At 41.8% G+C, this 16,427-nt stretch overlaps 1 protein-coding gene across 9 annotated transcripts in view; it reads right to left on the reverse strand.

Moving 5' to 3' along the window:
- The window catches only part of LOC139330224 (voltage-dependent R-type calcium channel subunit alpha-1E), a 53,811-nt gene extending 37,384 nt beyond the window's left edge, over positions 1–16,427 (reverse strand). For all 9 annotated transcript variants that reach the window (XM_070961008.1, XM_070961010.1, XM_070961006.1 and 6 more), the window contains exons 1-4: positions 16,327–16,427; positions 16,035–16,174; positions 1,021–1,124; positions 432–590 (exon numbers count right to left, since the gene is read on the reverse strand). In XM_070961008.1, the coding sequence (XP_070817109.1) occupies positions 432–590; positions 1,021–1,124; positions 16,035–16,174; positions 16,327–16,419 (496 nt within the window). In that variant the 5' untranslated portion in view covers positions 16,420–16,427. The remainder of the gene's footprint in view (positions 1–431; positions 591–1,020; positions 1,125–16,034; positions 16,175–16,326) is intronic.

Consider the following 16,427-nt stretch of genomic DNA (forward strand, 5'->3'; position numbering starts at 1 on the left):
GTATGAATGGAGTAGTATGAATCAATGCACATGCACTGTGTGTGTATATTTGAACTGGAACACAGACTTAGTATGTATGACTGGCTGACCAGCTACTTATGGCGACTAAATCACGCGCTTCTGTATTAACATATCTATGACTTCCTGTCTATGAGAAATACTGGATGGAAATATCTGTACATGTGTGTGGTTATGTACCATTTGGGCACAGGAAGCTTTTTAAATGGTAATTATATGTCACCAAATACTGAAGTCTGCTCTAAAAGTCAGCTCAGTTTCAGGTCTTTAGCGACCCTAGTAGTCAAACCAGACTCTAATGACTTCTACATATAGATGATCTCATTGTGCACATCCTGTCCATCTTCATATAGAAGCATCACTGTGTATATACAGCATGTAATCTGCAGCATGCTAGAGACACGTGTTTGTACCCAGTATTCCAGGCTCTGGTTCGCAGGTGTTGTGCAGTTTGCCGCTGTAAAACTCCAGGCCGATGATGGCGAACATGAGGATTGCAAAAAAGAGCAGCAGGCCAATCTGCAGTAGGGGAACCATAGCTTTCATGATGGACTTCAGGACTATCTGCAGACCTGGAAGCAGAGCACGCGGTGAGCAACAGAGCTCTAACAGCATAAATGTGTGAAACATGCATGTCATAAACGTTTCAACCTCACTTTTCAATGACTGAAATTTTTCTCAGGTAGAGCTGAAACGATTGGATTGATCAACAGAAAGTTAATCAGCAACTATTAACTAAACAAGCAATTTCAAAACAGGTCACTGCTTCCAGCTTCTCTTACGTGGATACTTGCTTATTGTCTTAGTCTTTCATGATGGTAAATTGAATATCTTTGAATTTTTTCCACATTTGTGTGAGGGCCATGGACAAAGAATGAGAAAATATATTTTTTGGTTTGTTTGACTTGTCCCTCTTTTTAGCATAAGCGCCCTGTGTACACAAATATGTAAATGAGAGGGAAATCTACATTCACTGTTGCAATAAAAAGATGTGGTACTCACTGGGGATGCCTGAGACCAGTTTGAGGGGTCGGAGCACTCGCACTGCCCTCAGGGTCCTCAGGTCCACGGAGATGTTCATGTGTGCCCCCGCCGCAGCCAGGATCCTGCAGAGGTAGACACAAACAAATGTGCATATGCAAACCCACACAAACAGAAGACACAGAGCAGGACTGGCACTGTCTCGCAGATGCACATGAATGCTACAATTTTCACGCTTTATAAGCTGTGTCAGAAAGGGTGCTCACACATAAACACACTAACGCCATCACACACAGTCTTGGATGAAGGCTGCAGTGCTTAGATACGGAGTGTGAGGACGTGAGGGTCTCCAGAGAGGCAGAGAAAAGAGAGAAAACAACAGGGACGCTTTTGGGGGCTTTTGGCTTTTTCCCTGTGTGCGTGGGAGGACGGCTGTGACAACTGCTATTTAGGAGGAGAACAAAGGAAGCGGTTCCATCAGAGGAAGGCAGGACACCCTTAAGCTGGGGAGACATGAAGCTCACGGACAAACACGTGTGGACGCACGCGGCACAATCGCATCAACCTCTTATCTGCCACACAAAGCCAGAGTCCTTCACAACTTCCATTTTTACTTTGTCTCCTCCACTCCCCCTGTCTGCTTCATGCACCTCTGTGGCCTTCAGACTGATGAGAAAAACAAAATCAGTGCCTGGTGATCTCCCCCTCACTTCCTCATTAGTCTGCCCTCCTGCCTACCTTTTCTCCTGCTTCTCGATACCCTCATATCTTGCTCTTCATCCACAAACCTCTCTCCTCTCATCTCCCTCTTCCATCTCAACCTCCTTCCCAATTATTCTCCCACCTCTGGCTCCTCTCTATTTTTCCATTTTCCACTGACCTAAACACACATTTACTCCCTATTCACTGGGATGCCTTCTGAGTGAAAGACAGAGATGGAGGTAAAAACATGAGGAGAATTGTAAAGTTGATGGAATGTTTTTGCATTTAATTTCAAGAGTCTGAAGTCAGAAAAAATATTTTCCTCACTCCAGAACTTAAGCTTATATAGTACTTAGAGTGAGTGCACACTGCTCTTCTTCCTGTGCTCTGACTGCTGATCTAATGAAACTCATTAAATCCATTCTGATCATGAGGAAAAGACAAAGATGGCCACAACATGTGAAAGAGGATAGGTGCATTACGTAGAAGGGTTGCAGCTTTGTAAACACATGATTCATGTGCGTGCGATGTAAAAGAAGCATCTTTATGAACAGTGATTTGCTTTGAGACGATAGCACACTTGATCGTTACAGAGAAGCAGTAACACAGACCCAATTACATTCCTGTGATACAGTGGAGAGAATGAGCCCCAGCTATAGTGTTAGGAGATACAACGTCATCTGATTTAATTAAGAGGAGAGAGAGAGAGAGAGAGAGAGAGAGAGAGAGAGAGAGAGAGAGAGAGAGAGAGAGAGAGAGAGAGAGAGAGAGAGAGAGAGAGAGAGAAAGATTTAAATAGCTCACCATCGTCCACACAAATATAGAAATAGAATTATCCTCGCGGGTTTCACACCTCTACCTATCCCCCCTCGGATTTTCTCCCTTTTTCGCCAACACTCTATTTCTTCCTGCTTTTTCTTTCCTCCTCCCCTCCTTTTACTCCAATCACTCTCTCTTTCACCTCCTGACACTTCTGTCATTTCATCCCCCACTTCCTCCATCTTTCAATCCTTCTTCAGACCATTAGCCACTCCTGGCTGCTCTTTAGTTGTTATGGAGACTGGGGGATAGAGGGGCTAAAAATGGCTTCCTATCTAGCCCACTGTTATTCAGTGGATGTCCTGGGCCCCGTTTTCACAATGATGGCCGTCTGTGGAGCGCTTCAGAAAGGAGGGATGCTGTTAACAATCCACGTAACTCATTCTCTTTTGCAGATTTTTCCGTTTTGTTTGTTTGTTTGTTTGTTTAAGCTGTCGTGCAAAGACAAGATAGAGCAGATAAGACAAAGACATTGCGGCTAGAAAGACAATGTCTGCTGCTGATTCCCAGTGGCTCTTTTGTGTCTGTGTCTCCGGCTGCTGTCTGGAGGTCAGAATCACGGTCACGCTAACAGAACAGTGGCAGCTACTGCTGAAGCTTGCAAATGCAGATCAGAAATACATTGTTTTGATTGGATGCACAGATGCTCAGATATTCTCTATACTGGGGGTGAGAAAAATATCAAATGCCAATCTTTGTGTTACTTACAGATATTTTTGCTTTGAAGAAGACACTGATGTGTGTGTGTATGTTGTGCAAATTATGCAGAAACTTTCCCAAAATTGCAGTACAAGTACAAGTACAAAAACATGTGCACAGCTGTTAGGAGCTGTCCATGGTGCTGAAGATGAATTTCTTTAAAGGTCTGCCAGCTGCCAGCTTCTCCTCAAGTGTACCCACGCTGGCTTATTGCAAATCAACAATGATAGGACAGCCTCTCAACACTCCCCTCTTACTGTTGGTATTTCTCGTGCACAGGAATAAATACAAGAGTTTACTTGTTGCCTCCAGACTAATTCTTTATTGACCTCTTGGTCAAACAAGTCTCTCGTAGGCTGATATTGTCAGCAACTGGACATTCTCTATCAAAGAAAAATGACGAGTACGCCTACACAGTCTGGATAAAAATGTGAATATTTTATGAATTAATGTGAAGATACTGCCCAAAAATCTGTTATCCTACACTTCTCAACATTATCAGTGCTTTACAGTCATCATAATGACAGCTATGCTGCACACTACTGCCATGTGGAGATTGGCACACATGACAGAGATGAGGAAGGTGAAGGTTGGCCACCAAAACTGGCAGATGTAAATCAGCCAAAGGAAGCACAACACATGGCTTATTTGGCTGATTTACATCAAATGGACAATTTGGCAGACAGTTTACTTGCTCCCCGCAGTTTCCCCTCTCCTTCATGTAGGACTATTCATTTATCTGTTTATACTCGGTTAGGTCTGTTTTATTATTCAAATGGAATCACTCATGAAGTATTAAACAGCATTTTATTCGCAAAGAACATCAGCGGTCACGATGACAGTACAGACTCAAAGATTAAATTAGCAAAAATGATGAAGACTTCGCCTCCTGCCAGTGTTTGGGTTTTTAAAACATCATTAGCTGGAGCTTTCTAGCGGTGCTCCAGAGGCGTTTGTTAATCTAATCATTGCTAAGAGTGCCTTAATTTAAATAGAAACAACCCTAAAATTCAACATAAATTGGATTTTATAATCCTCTCCCACATCTCTCCTAGTTTATTTTCTTCTCTCTCCCAAGTAAACAGCTAACAAAACGCTGTGTTATAGTGGGGTCTTATGGGGATGAGAGGGTCTTGGGGGTTGGTGGTCACTTCCTCCTCGTCCCCATCCACTCAAAAATGTGTTTTTCTTGTTCTTGCAACAGCTGAATGAGCCTTACTGTGCAGAACGATGGGTAGTATGTGCAGACTTCGATGCTAGAAGGCTGTTCAATTTCAGGACTTCAGCAAGATATTTAAAGATAATAAAAACCAGATCAGACATAAGTTATTATTAAGAGTAGAGTATTTTATAACACGTCTGGAGGGGACCTTTAACTGATCCCACAGACACATATCTGATAATAAAGTCACTTTAAATCACCGGCAGCTGCTGCGCAGGAAAACGTTTTTGTTCGGCCCGCTCATGTCTGCAGGCGTCACGTGAGAAACGCGCTGTGGTGAACTGAGCTGATGCCCTGGTCAGAGTTGTCAGCCATGATAAGTGAGTAACAATGACAGACCCTGCAGAAGTGACAGCTCTCTGCTGCGTGACAAATCCGTCTTGACAACCGTCACGCTGTGATACTGATAACGTTGTGACTTATGCTTCATGTCACTGTCAAGCAGCAAACTAATATGATATGAGTGCACCTGAGTATTATCGTGATATTAATTGCACAGCATGTTTTATTTACACCACTGCTTCTCAGCTCAAGAGATTTACAGTTTGGTGTATCACAAGATGTGAATGGAAAAGCATTTTTCTGCAAGAGAAATGTCTGTTTTTTTAATGTTCTCTAATCTTTTGAAACAACATATACTTTCAGCCTCTCAGACACTTCTGGTAATGAATAGGACTGAATCAAATCAAACAACCTCAAAAGAGAAAAATAGCTCTTTCCCTGAGTGGTTCATTTAAAGTGTTCACAAGCTTACAGAAGTCTGAGAACCACTCATTTGTAAATGACTGAAGAACTGACATACATACGTCCACATGACATGGACTATAGCATATAACATGAAGATCACAGCTTGAAATTGCTGATAACATTTATATGATGGTCCACCCACACACGTGTTTTCACTTCTGAAAACATCAAAGTGGGTGTGCGGGTCCTTTAAAGCAGTGTGTAGGATTTAGTAGGTAGTAGATTGCAAAAAACTGAATATCCCTCGCATCACTATTCACTTTGGTGGCTGCTAAAAACATGAAATGCCCCCTCTGGAAAGGCCCTCTCTAGAGCCAGTATTTGGCTTGTCCATTCACAAACATGGCGGTGTAACATGGCGAGCTCTGTATAAGAGGAGCTGCTCCCTCTGTAGATATAAAGGGCTCATTCTACGGTAAGGAAAACACAACGACTCTTACTTTATGATAATTATACACTAATGAAAACATAACTATGAATATTATATTCAATTTCTGCCAATAGATTCCCCTAAATCCTACACATTGACCATTTAAGCATCCCAGCAGGCGGATTGTGGTGAATTCTTTGTCTTAAGGTCAGCTGGAGGACGTCTGTTGAAGCTATGTGGTGATACTAAACAGTGGTGATTAGATATTGTACTTAGTTCTTAGAAAGTTGACTTCTGGGAGGTTTTCCACCCAACAAAAAGGCAATAAATCAAAGAATATATCGTCATTAATGTTTCAGTGTGTACAATCCAGCACGACTTGCAGTACATTGCATCAGGCAGAGAGGCTCCAGCCGCACTAAACACAAAGAAGAAACACACACCATGAAATGGTAAAGCCAGGATGGATAAAAACAGAAAAATCAGTGTCATGTTTGGTGTGGACAAAGTCTTTATGGCAGTGTGTGAAGAAACATGTGGATATCAGTGACTACAGTATGTAGCCACAGTGATCAGAAGGACTAAAGCAAATGTTTTAAGGCACAGGGCATATTTGCCCCACTTGGTTTGATTTTTATGGGCATTCTGGTGTAACAGTATGAAAGAATAAATCTGTTAAGTACACTGGTAAAATGACTGGAAACTGGATTTTACAGGAATGGATGATGCAGTTTTTCCTTCTCCGTCCTCAGGCGTCGACTTTCCATCCTACTGAGAGGTTTTATGTTATTGCTTTTATTTCAGCCTTTTGTTACGCAGTGATTTGTTGGCATATTCCTTTACTGTTCGTGGCGTTGCTTGTTTTCTGATTATAAATCGTTTCCCTTTCCTCACTCAGAATGGAGCTGGAGAATCTCAGGCTCACACAAATAACCAGCAGTGGCTCAGCTGCTGCATTAAAGAGCATTTTAGCCCCCCGGGCCACAATCATTTCTGACCGATAATATCAGCAGCAGTACGACAACTTAACAACTGCATATGCCCATCAATAATGCAATATTTTGACAGAGCTGCGCAAGCGAACATTAAATACTGTGACTGTAGATTTGGAGTTTTTTTTTTTCCTGAAATAAAACTGTGTTTAGAGCATTGATAAAGTTTGTTTAAGCACAAGAAGCAAAAAAGTGCTACACAGTGAGTAGAGAAAGTTTTGCACCTACACAGCACTTCAGTCTGACCTATAGCAAGGAGGAAACAGTCAGGATTTTCATACATTCCCACCTCATGAAGACCTGTGATTCCGCAGGACGATGAATTAATATAACTGCTCTGGTGGCCCACAGTGCAGTGGGTGGTGTGTGTGCGCAGCAGATTGTCTTGACAGAATAAGGAATTGTGTGGAGCAACTCCCACAGTGCTGCTCTGGATGGTTTAGTTAATATAAGCCTCTCTGCCTCCCACAGTGTGTTCTCTCATTTTTAACTCCCCCCTCATCCTTTTTACTCTCTTTCTCTCTGAAACACACACACCGAACCCCCTACATCCACGCTCGAGACGTTCAACTTGTTATGCAAGATCAAATGTTAGTGCTCCTTACATCAACACTGCGAATCAGTTACCAGTTGAGTATCAGCATGCATATTGGTTTATGTGTCAGTTAGCTAAATGTTTGCTCTTTGGCCAGAATGAGTAATTGATTTGGATAAATGATTTATAAGCCATCTGTTGGCAGAGAGAGAGGGAGGGAGAGAGAGATAAAGACAGAGGGTGAGAGAGGGAGAAATGTTAATTCAGTACAGTGCAGAGATGAGTGTTGGCATATCATCTCTTTCTGGGTCACAAAGGTTAACATACAGCATATAAAAGCATAAGCAAGCTGCCTCCATACAGTATATTTCTATCAATAAACCTTATCACAGGTGAGGCAACAACACTGCTGATTTACACAAAGCTTTAGAAAAATATAAAACACACTTTAAATAGTCCAGCTGAGCATAAAATAAAGGATTTCAATTCTGTCTTTGGTTTTGAGAGGAGGATTTTTAATGTCAGCAGGCAGTGATGGAAGGAGTGTCTAGATGATTATCAAAAAAAATCAGCAATATGATAAACACAAAATGAGACTAATCAATTACAAGTTAAACTGTCAGTATCATGTTATTGTTTATTATATCTATATTACTGGATCATTGTTGCAACACGTGAACAACATTTTAATTACCTTGTTTTTACTGTTCAGTGCTTGAATCTACAAATCATATTTTATAAACAACAGCAGCTTTTATGATCATGTTTTGTCCGTGGAGCATCCTGGAACAGATAAATTCAGTGTTTCTGTCTGAAATGTCCGGACCTTCAGTGTTTTCTCAGGTCTTCTTTGTGAGATACTAGACCAGAAAACATCGATGTATACATATTACCATTGTGATTATTGTTGTTGTTATTATTAAAATACTGCATTTATCTGCAGTATCATCTTTAAATATAGAGCTCTGTTTGGGCTCTTGCAGATGATGAAAAACACACTGCTTGTTGGCAATGGCACAGCTCTGACAGCAGCACTGCTCAAGATGCTGCTTCAGCGCTGACTCTGGAGTGACACAGACAAAACAGAAAACCCTGCGCTTTATTTAACGTCTCGTACTTCATTGTCAACTTTTTTACCCACAAATTTGTGTGTGTCGACGCCCAAACGATGGACGCACTTACAATTATTGCTTCGAACACGAACGAGGGACAATCGGCGATCACACACGTAACTTTGACGCCACTCTATGCTTGATTGGCAGGAAGACACTTTGATGATGTAATTCCCAGCCCAGCCAGACTCCTGCAGAGCTCAAATTGGATTTTCTGTAGGTCAGGGTCTCTATATGTATACATACTGTATCTGTGTACTTCATCATGAGCCATACAACAACTTCTGCATAATTTAAACTCTCTGTCAGTTCACCTCAGTATGGAGAGTAAGACTGAGGCTACGTGAGATAACATTGTGCATTCATCTTGTTGATTGCACTACTCCAGCTTAAAAATCCACCTTAAATTCTACTTCATTTCCGCCACTGATAAGTCAGCACACTGGACCACAATTCACTGAACGCTGGAGCTTTTTCAAACTACCTACAGTCTCCTGAATTTCTCTCCTTGGTGCACTTAACATCTCTCCCCTGAGGACACTCATCCATTCAATCTAGCTGCTTGTCAGAGGCACTCACTCCAATAATTCTCCACATCCTTGGCCTGTAACCACGTACAGAAAGGAGACACAGGTGTTAGCTGCTATCACAAAAGTCCAAAAAACATTAATCTAAATTAAGGTCTGCTTGAGACTCCAATGTCAACTGTGTAAAAAACTGCATTTGCAGAGAAACTCTGGCTATGAGCACACGTTTGCTCTTGCCAGCAACACTGACGGTTGATTCTGACATTTATTTTTCTTATTTTAATTTTACATACCTCTATTATATTTTCTCATACTTTTTATATTTGCCTGCGCTTATTTCTGTCATTGTGCTGCTGCAACAACCAAATTTCAATCAATAAAAATTTTGCTTATCTTACAGCACATCATTTTTCCCATTAGCAACTTTGGGCTAACAGAGTTACCGCAGCAGCTTTATATTATAGTCATAATGAATCCCTTGTATGTCGGCCTGTTTTACTGTGAAGTCAACAAGGTCTTTACAACTCGGCCTCAGTGTGTAGACTGTAGCCTGCTCTGCGCTGACACCTGCTGCGCCTCCATCTCTGTCTGTCTCTGAAACATGTAATTTCATTCTGGACTCCTTCTGACGAGACTCAGCAGCAGTTTACGTTGGGAGAACACAGTGTTCCCTGTGTTTTTTTTAAACCCTTTTACCAGGATCAAATGTCAGACTGATAGGCTGCATGTATAAATCAAAAGGGTTGTCTGACTCAAATTCAATTGGCAGAGAGAAAAGTTCATAATTGAGAAATGTTCTGGCGAACGTCAGCTCAACCCTCTTTCAGTTTCGGCAACTTGGACTTTAATTTGACATGAGTTCCAGCTAACATCAGGACTCCTTTCATCTCAGAGTGGCACCTCATCTTCTCTGATCAGATACCAGACTAGACTGCTTAAACGCCCTCGACACTGTCTTTGTTTCAAGGCCCACGCAGCCTCTTTAGAAAGATGGGGAGAGAAAGGAGGAGAAGGAGGGCATACAGGGACAGAGAGTGAGCTTGTTAGACTGTCAATTTCCTTGACACCATCATCATTATTCACTGACTTAATTGAAGATCACAGCTAAAACACCTCTTTTACTCTGAGGATGTCACTAGCTGCACACTCCCATATTCATGTTTCATTTGGTTTGATTTGCGAAACAAAGGCTTGTTGAAAAGTGAAAGAAAAGTGTTTTCTGTCTCACACGCACGCGCTTGAAAAGCAGGTGTATAAGCACATTCCCCATAACGCTATAAGAAAATCTATCCTGGTCTGGTCTAATTGTGGAGACATTGACCAGAGAAGCAGCAGGACTGGAGCCAGTGACAGCCTAACCTGGAGCGGGGTCCTCAGTCACCACGGTAACAGCTCAGGGGGACATATCCACCCCGGCTGTGTCTGAACTCATCAATCGATCAGACGACAGATGGGAAATAAGATTGGAGGGGACAGGTCTGTCTGTGTATCTGTATGTGCATGCTTGAAAGTGTGTGTGACAGTCCTACCAGGTGTATGACTGCCAAACAGACAGAAGGTGCTGTTGGCTAAAAGGCGGGCGGTAGTCGCACATTTGGTTCATACATGTGAATGCACAAATATTAATATTTTCTTTTTATTAATGTTCTGCATGCTTATGAATGATCTCAGTAACTTTGTGATTTCAATCTTACATTCTGGTTTTAGGATGACTTTGTGGCCTCTGAAAAACAGCCTCTTGGCTAACTCTGGCACATTTACAGCAATGTTTATTAATGTACACCACCCCTGTTCAACAAATTAATACAATAAAAAATAAAATAAAACACATGCACACACAAACACACACGCACACTCACACTGACATCAGACAGATTGTGGTTTCAGCTTTCAGTGAGTCATGTACAGCAACAGTATGTTCACACACTGACAACTTCTCTGAGATAATAATATCATGATAATGGTGCATCTTATCTTTAGCAACACTCACAGAACGTAGCTGGAGGAAAGATAAGGAAAGGAAATAAAAAAACAAAAGGAAATAAAAGGAAAAGGAAGAAAGAAATATGATGAACAGGGATGGCGCTGAGGAGAGGATTAGGAGAAACGTGAAAATGTAAATAGATATCGGTGATGGAAGTCTTGCATTTGTCTCGCCGCCTCATACTAAGGCGGCATGATCGATGTGATGCTCTCATGGTAGCTGTCCCGTCAGGCTAGCAGTGGTAACAGAGTAGAAATAGTCCAATTTTGACAGTCAGTGAGGAATAAAGACAGATGGCTGCAGCATCTATCTGTTCCCACAGCAAAGAGGACACTGCCTCCCTGTTAATTAACACTAAGGTCGAGACAACTCCACCTACTCCTTCTTATTCCCGTCACATCACAAGGCGTGCACCACAATCAAATATAGACAGCTTCAAAAAAATGAAACAGCCACTCTTAAAATTTGAAAAGCAGTAACATAAGGAAGATCCTCTGAGAACTAAACAGATTTTCACAGTTTTACTGAGTGGATCGTCCGATTTACTCTTTAAAAACTATACAATGTCCAGTGAAGACAATCATAAATGTCATAAAATGCCTTAAAAATATCAAATTTCAATAGGATTTTTGGAAGTAATTAAACAAACAGCTACATTTTTGCAATAAATGCAAAAAGAGAAGACGACTAGGCCTTGAAACCTTTTCAAACCTTGCATGTAATAGGTATAAGTTGACACGTGTTAAGACTCGGTATCGACCTAAAAAAACTGTCTTTACTTCGCTGACGTCATGACAAACAAATCTCTCGACGCAGAATCGTGATAAATCTGAAAGATCAAAGCCTTGTGTCGTCTGTTCTTCCTGTTATACACTTGTCTGAAGGAGACCTTAGAGACCCTCTTTTTCCCCTTGTCTCCATGTTTCTTGCTGCTTCTTACACGTGTTCTCTTTGCGTTGCTCTTTTTCTCCACTCTCCTCTCTTTACTCTCATTAACTCCCCCTGAACTAACTCCGTCTCTCCTCCACTCTCTCTATATCCCCCGCGAAGTGTCTGGCACATAGTGGTGACACAATCCCTTGGTGGGCGTCACCCGCTGCCAACTGTTGCCAGTCTAATGGAGGGCTTGCCAGCGAATGAGACTGCCAAGGCGCCAATTATTACGTACGATTACGCATATAGAGGCGTCCGTCGTTTTTCCTCCAGCTTTATCTCTTCTCTGTTCTTAACTATGTTTGTCTCCTGTCGTGTTTTCCATGTTATCACCTCCTGCGGACTTTCCTTCACAACTTTAGTTGGTGTAACTGGTGGCTGCAGCGTGTTTGACGGCCTGAGAAAACCTGCAGCCCCTCCATTCGTATTTCAATCACAACAGTCCTCAGTTACACGATAACAGCCTTTAAGGAAACAGCATGTGCCATCTGGTTTTTCATACCTCCCTCCCACTCACTCTCGCTATGTTATACAGGCCATCTTGAAACACGGAGGCAGCTTGCTGAGGTAATCATGGCCTCCAGCGTCGACACTGTTGGCAAATGGTTCCATAATTACACATGTTCACGCATAATGTGGAGTGAGTCAGGGGCATGCACTGTGGAAAGGTTCCTATGCAGTCTCAGCTAACAGTCGTGTTCTGCCTCCATAGGCAAAATTTTCTACAATGCAGCTAAAATAGCGTTCCTGCCTGTATGACTCAAAGCGTGACATAAACCTTCAGTCAGAGTCGGCTCAGTGCAGTCCACACTTCTCTGATGTCAACAAAACCAAACATTATAAGCTTCACAGATGATAAGATTTACTGCAGGGCAACTGTGCTGAGTTGGATTAGAGTATACAGGTGTAATTAATAAACTGGCGAGTCACTGTTGATGGCAATTTTAAGCATTTTATTAATTTTGACTCCAAAATCTGTTTATGTAACTAATGGAAACAGTCGCCACTATCTAAAGTTTAAAGTTTAAAGTGTGTTATAAGCACTTTGAACTGCATTTCTTGTATGAAAGCTATGATACAAATAACTTTTAGTAATAGAGGTAGTATTAGTATCAGGATTACTATAAAGTAGACTTGTACATGCTGATAGCTTTAGTACTATATGAATAAAACTGACTTGTAGCCGAGAGGCGTTAACATGACCGTGAACCACCACCATTGTTTCATTCCACATCCCCCTCCCCTCATTTCCTGTCAGCTCTCTCCTCTCACCTGTAAAAGAGGTATAAAAATGCCCCAAACTGACATAACTTGCCTTAACTTATTTTCCAGCAGCTTTTTATTTAATCCTCTTGCTGTCATTTTAATTCAGTTCTCGGGTTTTCTCACTCAAACCTATGCACCCCTTTGATAATCTTATATGCAAAAGTGTCTATTTTTACAGCACTTGTTATAAAGCACTTCATATGACACACATCTGTATATGAACATAGAAGAATTGTAATTTAAAAAATAAATGCATTGCTTGTTTATGTTAATAATGCTTATACTGTGCTTATGCTTATGATGATGTTTGCATACACAGGTCTGCGTCTGTTGCATATTTGTAAGCAACTCCTCCTGACTGCAGAGGCCTTCTAATTACTACCTGATAGACGGCACTGATGACTCATTTAATATCATCAGCAGTTTTTATAACGTTCATTCACTCTCTCATAGGGTTGCAAACCTCGAGTGACGGCCTAGAGGTGGTAAGATGGTCTGTGTGTGTTTCAGAGAAAGAGAGGGAGCGAGAGAGCAGGAACATTTTCATTAATTTATCTTTGCTGTGGCCAGAATGATAATTTAGAGAGGGATCTATCTGCAGCTCACTTCATCATGCTGAATATTAATAAAATGAGACCTAAAAGGCTATCTCATCCAGATTGAGCACGTCTCCTCCCCACATCACAGTTTGAAGTTCAACCAAAAAGGAAGAACAAATGTAAGATAAGATAAGACTTTACTGATCCCACACCGGGGGAAATTTAGTAATTGTTGTTTTGAGTTTTTTGGCCGTACAGAGAGATGCCTTCACTTTACCGCCAAATAACATAGCAGAAAATTAGAGATGTAATCTTGAATTTGTGTATCTGTCACTTGAAATCTGTTTTGGAAAATATGCAAATGTATTTAGATTGCATTATTTTGGGAGATTTCAGCCTTGGCACAGACAGACCGCTGTACCGGCAGAAGCCAATACATCAATACATGCTGCCTGGCTGTATACACAGCGCTCACAGAAAGGTAAAGTCTGATAACAGCATCCATCAGCCTTGACAGGCCTTGGTCTCTTTCTCTCTGTCCCCATCCAACCAGGTGAGATGAGAACAATCCATTAGCACGTGTCTGTCTCACCGTGTTTTAATTAAGCTTCTAATTTTGGTCATATCGTTAACGTGTCCTCTGCCGCTGTCACACATCAACTGATCAACAGGCTGGAGGGCAGGAAGCTCTCTGACCATACCTTTTCTCCAACACCTTCCACAACAATCCCTCTCTCACACTCTTCTCCCCTCCTTTCTCCTCCAACCTGGCATCGCTCCTCTCTCCAGCAGCGAGTGGGGTATTGTTAAGAAGTCCTGAGCTCGGCTCATCAATAATTGAACAGCCAGAATCATGTAGAATTCTCTAAGAACCCTGTCTGCCACCCTTTGTACTTCTGCGCGGTGAATTGATTATTTAATTTGTGTGTGCGCGTTTGTGTGTGCGAGGTTGAGGTTAATGTGCTGCCTCATTGAACTCCTCCTTTGAAAGCATAAACATTTCTCCTCTCTGCTCTGACAGTGAGGCACCTTCCTCTGCTGAGGAGATGCCTGCTGTAAAATGCCCTTTAATGCAGCAGCTTTGCCCCGCAGTACAGATTAACTCTTAAACGCCTTTAACTGCCGTGTAATTGATGTACTCTAAGCATGCAGAGCGAGGCGATGGTTTGCAAATTGTAACCACTTCATAACAGTCCACAAGTGCTCGTGGTACGACTTCAGGTTAACAGCAGCTTCACATTCATCCAACATGGTGCTCAGGTAACAACAGGTTGTTTCCAAAATCCCTGCCTACATGTGACCAATTGAACTAACCTTCCACCTCTATGTGAACAAAAGATTTATGTGGAAGACCTTTTACAACCTACAATGGAGCAAAAAATCTCGTGCCAACAGGATTTACTGTAATGTAATGTCTGACCTTTGATACAGTGTCAGTACAGTACTTTGATAGTGTCTCCAACTTTCTCTGACACACAATGACAGTAAGCACTGGTGTCTGAAATCTTACACCATGAGTTTAGTTGGACTAATTTCACATGTTTCAGTAACTTTATTAAATTAAATAAATAAAGGAAAAGACAAGTCAGAGTCAAATTCAGATGGATGGATGTGTTCAACACTGGTGAGGCAGCCAAACATGACAGCCCATTTATTTTGAAACCTGCTCATCCAGAGCATAGAACTGATATCCAAAAACATGATTTTCTCTTCAGTTTTACCGCAGTTCAGTTCATGATTGACTAGACCAAAAGTCTTTCTGGGGCGAGGAGGTGACAGGGGACCTACAGCCCTGACAGCTTTGCCACTGTTGCTATACAGCCCTGTGCTGCGGGCTCAGTGTACACAGATGTACACATGTATCTTTATGAATATGTAATCTGATATCACACACTGACCTTCGTGTGATCCTTCCCTAAGCAGGAAATGAAGCGCAGATAGCAAACACATGACGCAGTCAAGCAAAGACAATAGTTTAGGGTGCAGCGATGCTATGACTGGATACATGGAGATGAGCTATGGTGTGTTTTCAAAAGGTGAGAAAATAATCTGAATTAACTGCTAGAAAAGGCAGCTGATGACAAATGCTTGTGTGTATAACGTGACTGGTGTTATCATCTGACAGATATATTGTCTAGAAGACAAAACGGACGACGAATATAAATTTGTAGTCAAGGTGAGGTCAAATAAACACAGACAAACACCAAAAAGAAAGAAAGAAAGAAAGAAAGAAAGAAAGAAAGAAAGAAAGAAAGAAAGAAAGAAAGAAAGAAAGATCTACATTAAAATGACACTAATCAGATTCACCACCACCAAACTTCTACTATTTCAGGGTGAAAGTTCACCAAAACTCCTTGGGTGTACCCTTTAAATTAGTACCAAATACCAGCAAGCAACAAAGACACAAACCAAACACCAAACTTGAGCAACAAAACCAGCTCGAAATAACCCAGAGCCTTAAACAAAAGCACAAGAACACTGGGTGTTTTGAATACAGTAAATCTCACAGAATCACCATCCCTTTCAACACTAATCCTGTTTCACAGATCGACATCCAAACACACACACATACACTCTGTTTGACTCACCCACTGAGGACCACAATGAAGTCCATGACGTTCCATCCGTTCCTGAGGTAGGAGCCTTTATGGAATACAAAGCCCAGGGCGATGATCTTTATGCCGGCTTCAAAACAGAACATCCCGATGAAGTAGGGCTCTGTCTTCTCCTGCGAGTGCAAAGCAACACATGATCAGAGTGATAATTAGCTTAAACTGAAATGAAGTGGAAGCAGCGTGCATGCAGATGTCATGTCTGGGTTTTCTGAGGGCCTGTGGGTGTGGTTGCATGTGCATGTGTTTCCGTGTGTGAACATCTCACCAGTCTCTTTGACATGGGTGTTTTGTCCTCTCCAGGAAGATGCTGCTCCAGAGCCAAGACGATGCAGTTGGCGATGATGGTGGTGAGGATCATGTACTCAA

This window comes from Chaetodon trifascialis, chromosome 4 (genome assembly GCF_039877785.1).
Source record: "Chaetodon trifascialis isolate fChaTrf1 chromosome 4, fChaTrf1.hap1, whole genome shotgun sequence".
NCBI lineage: Eukaryota > Metazoa > Chordata > Actinopteri > Chaetodontiformes > Chaetodontidae > Chaetodon > Chaetodon trifascialis.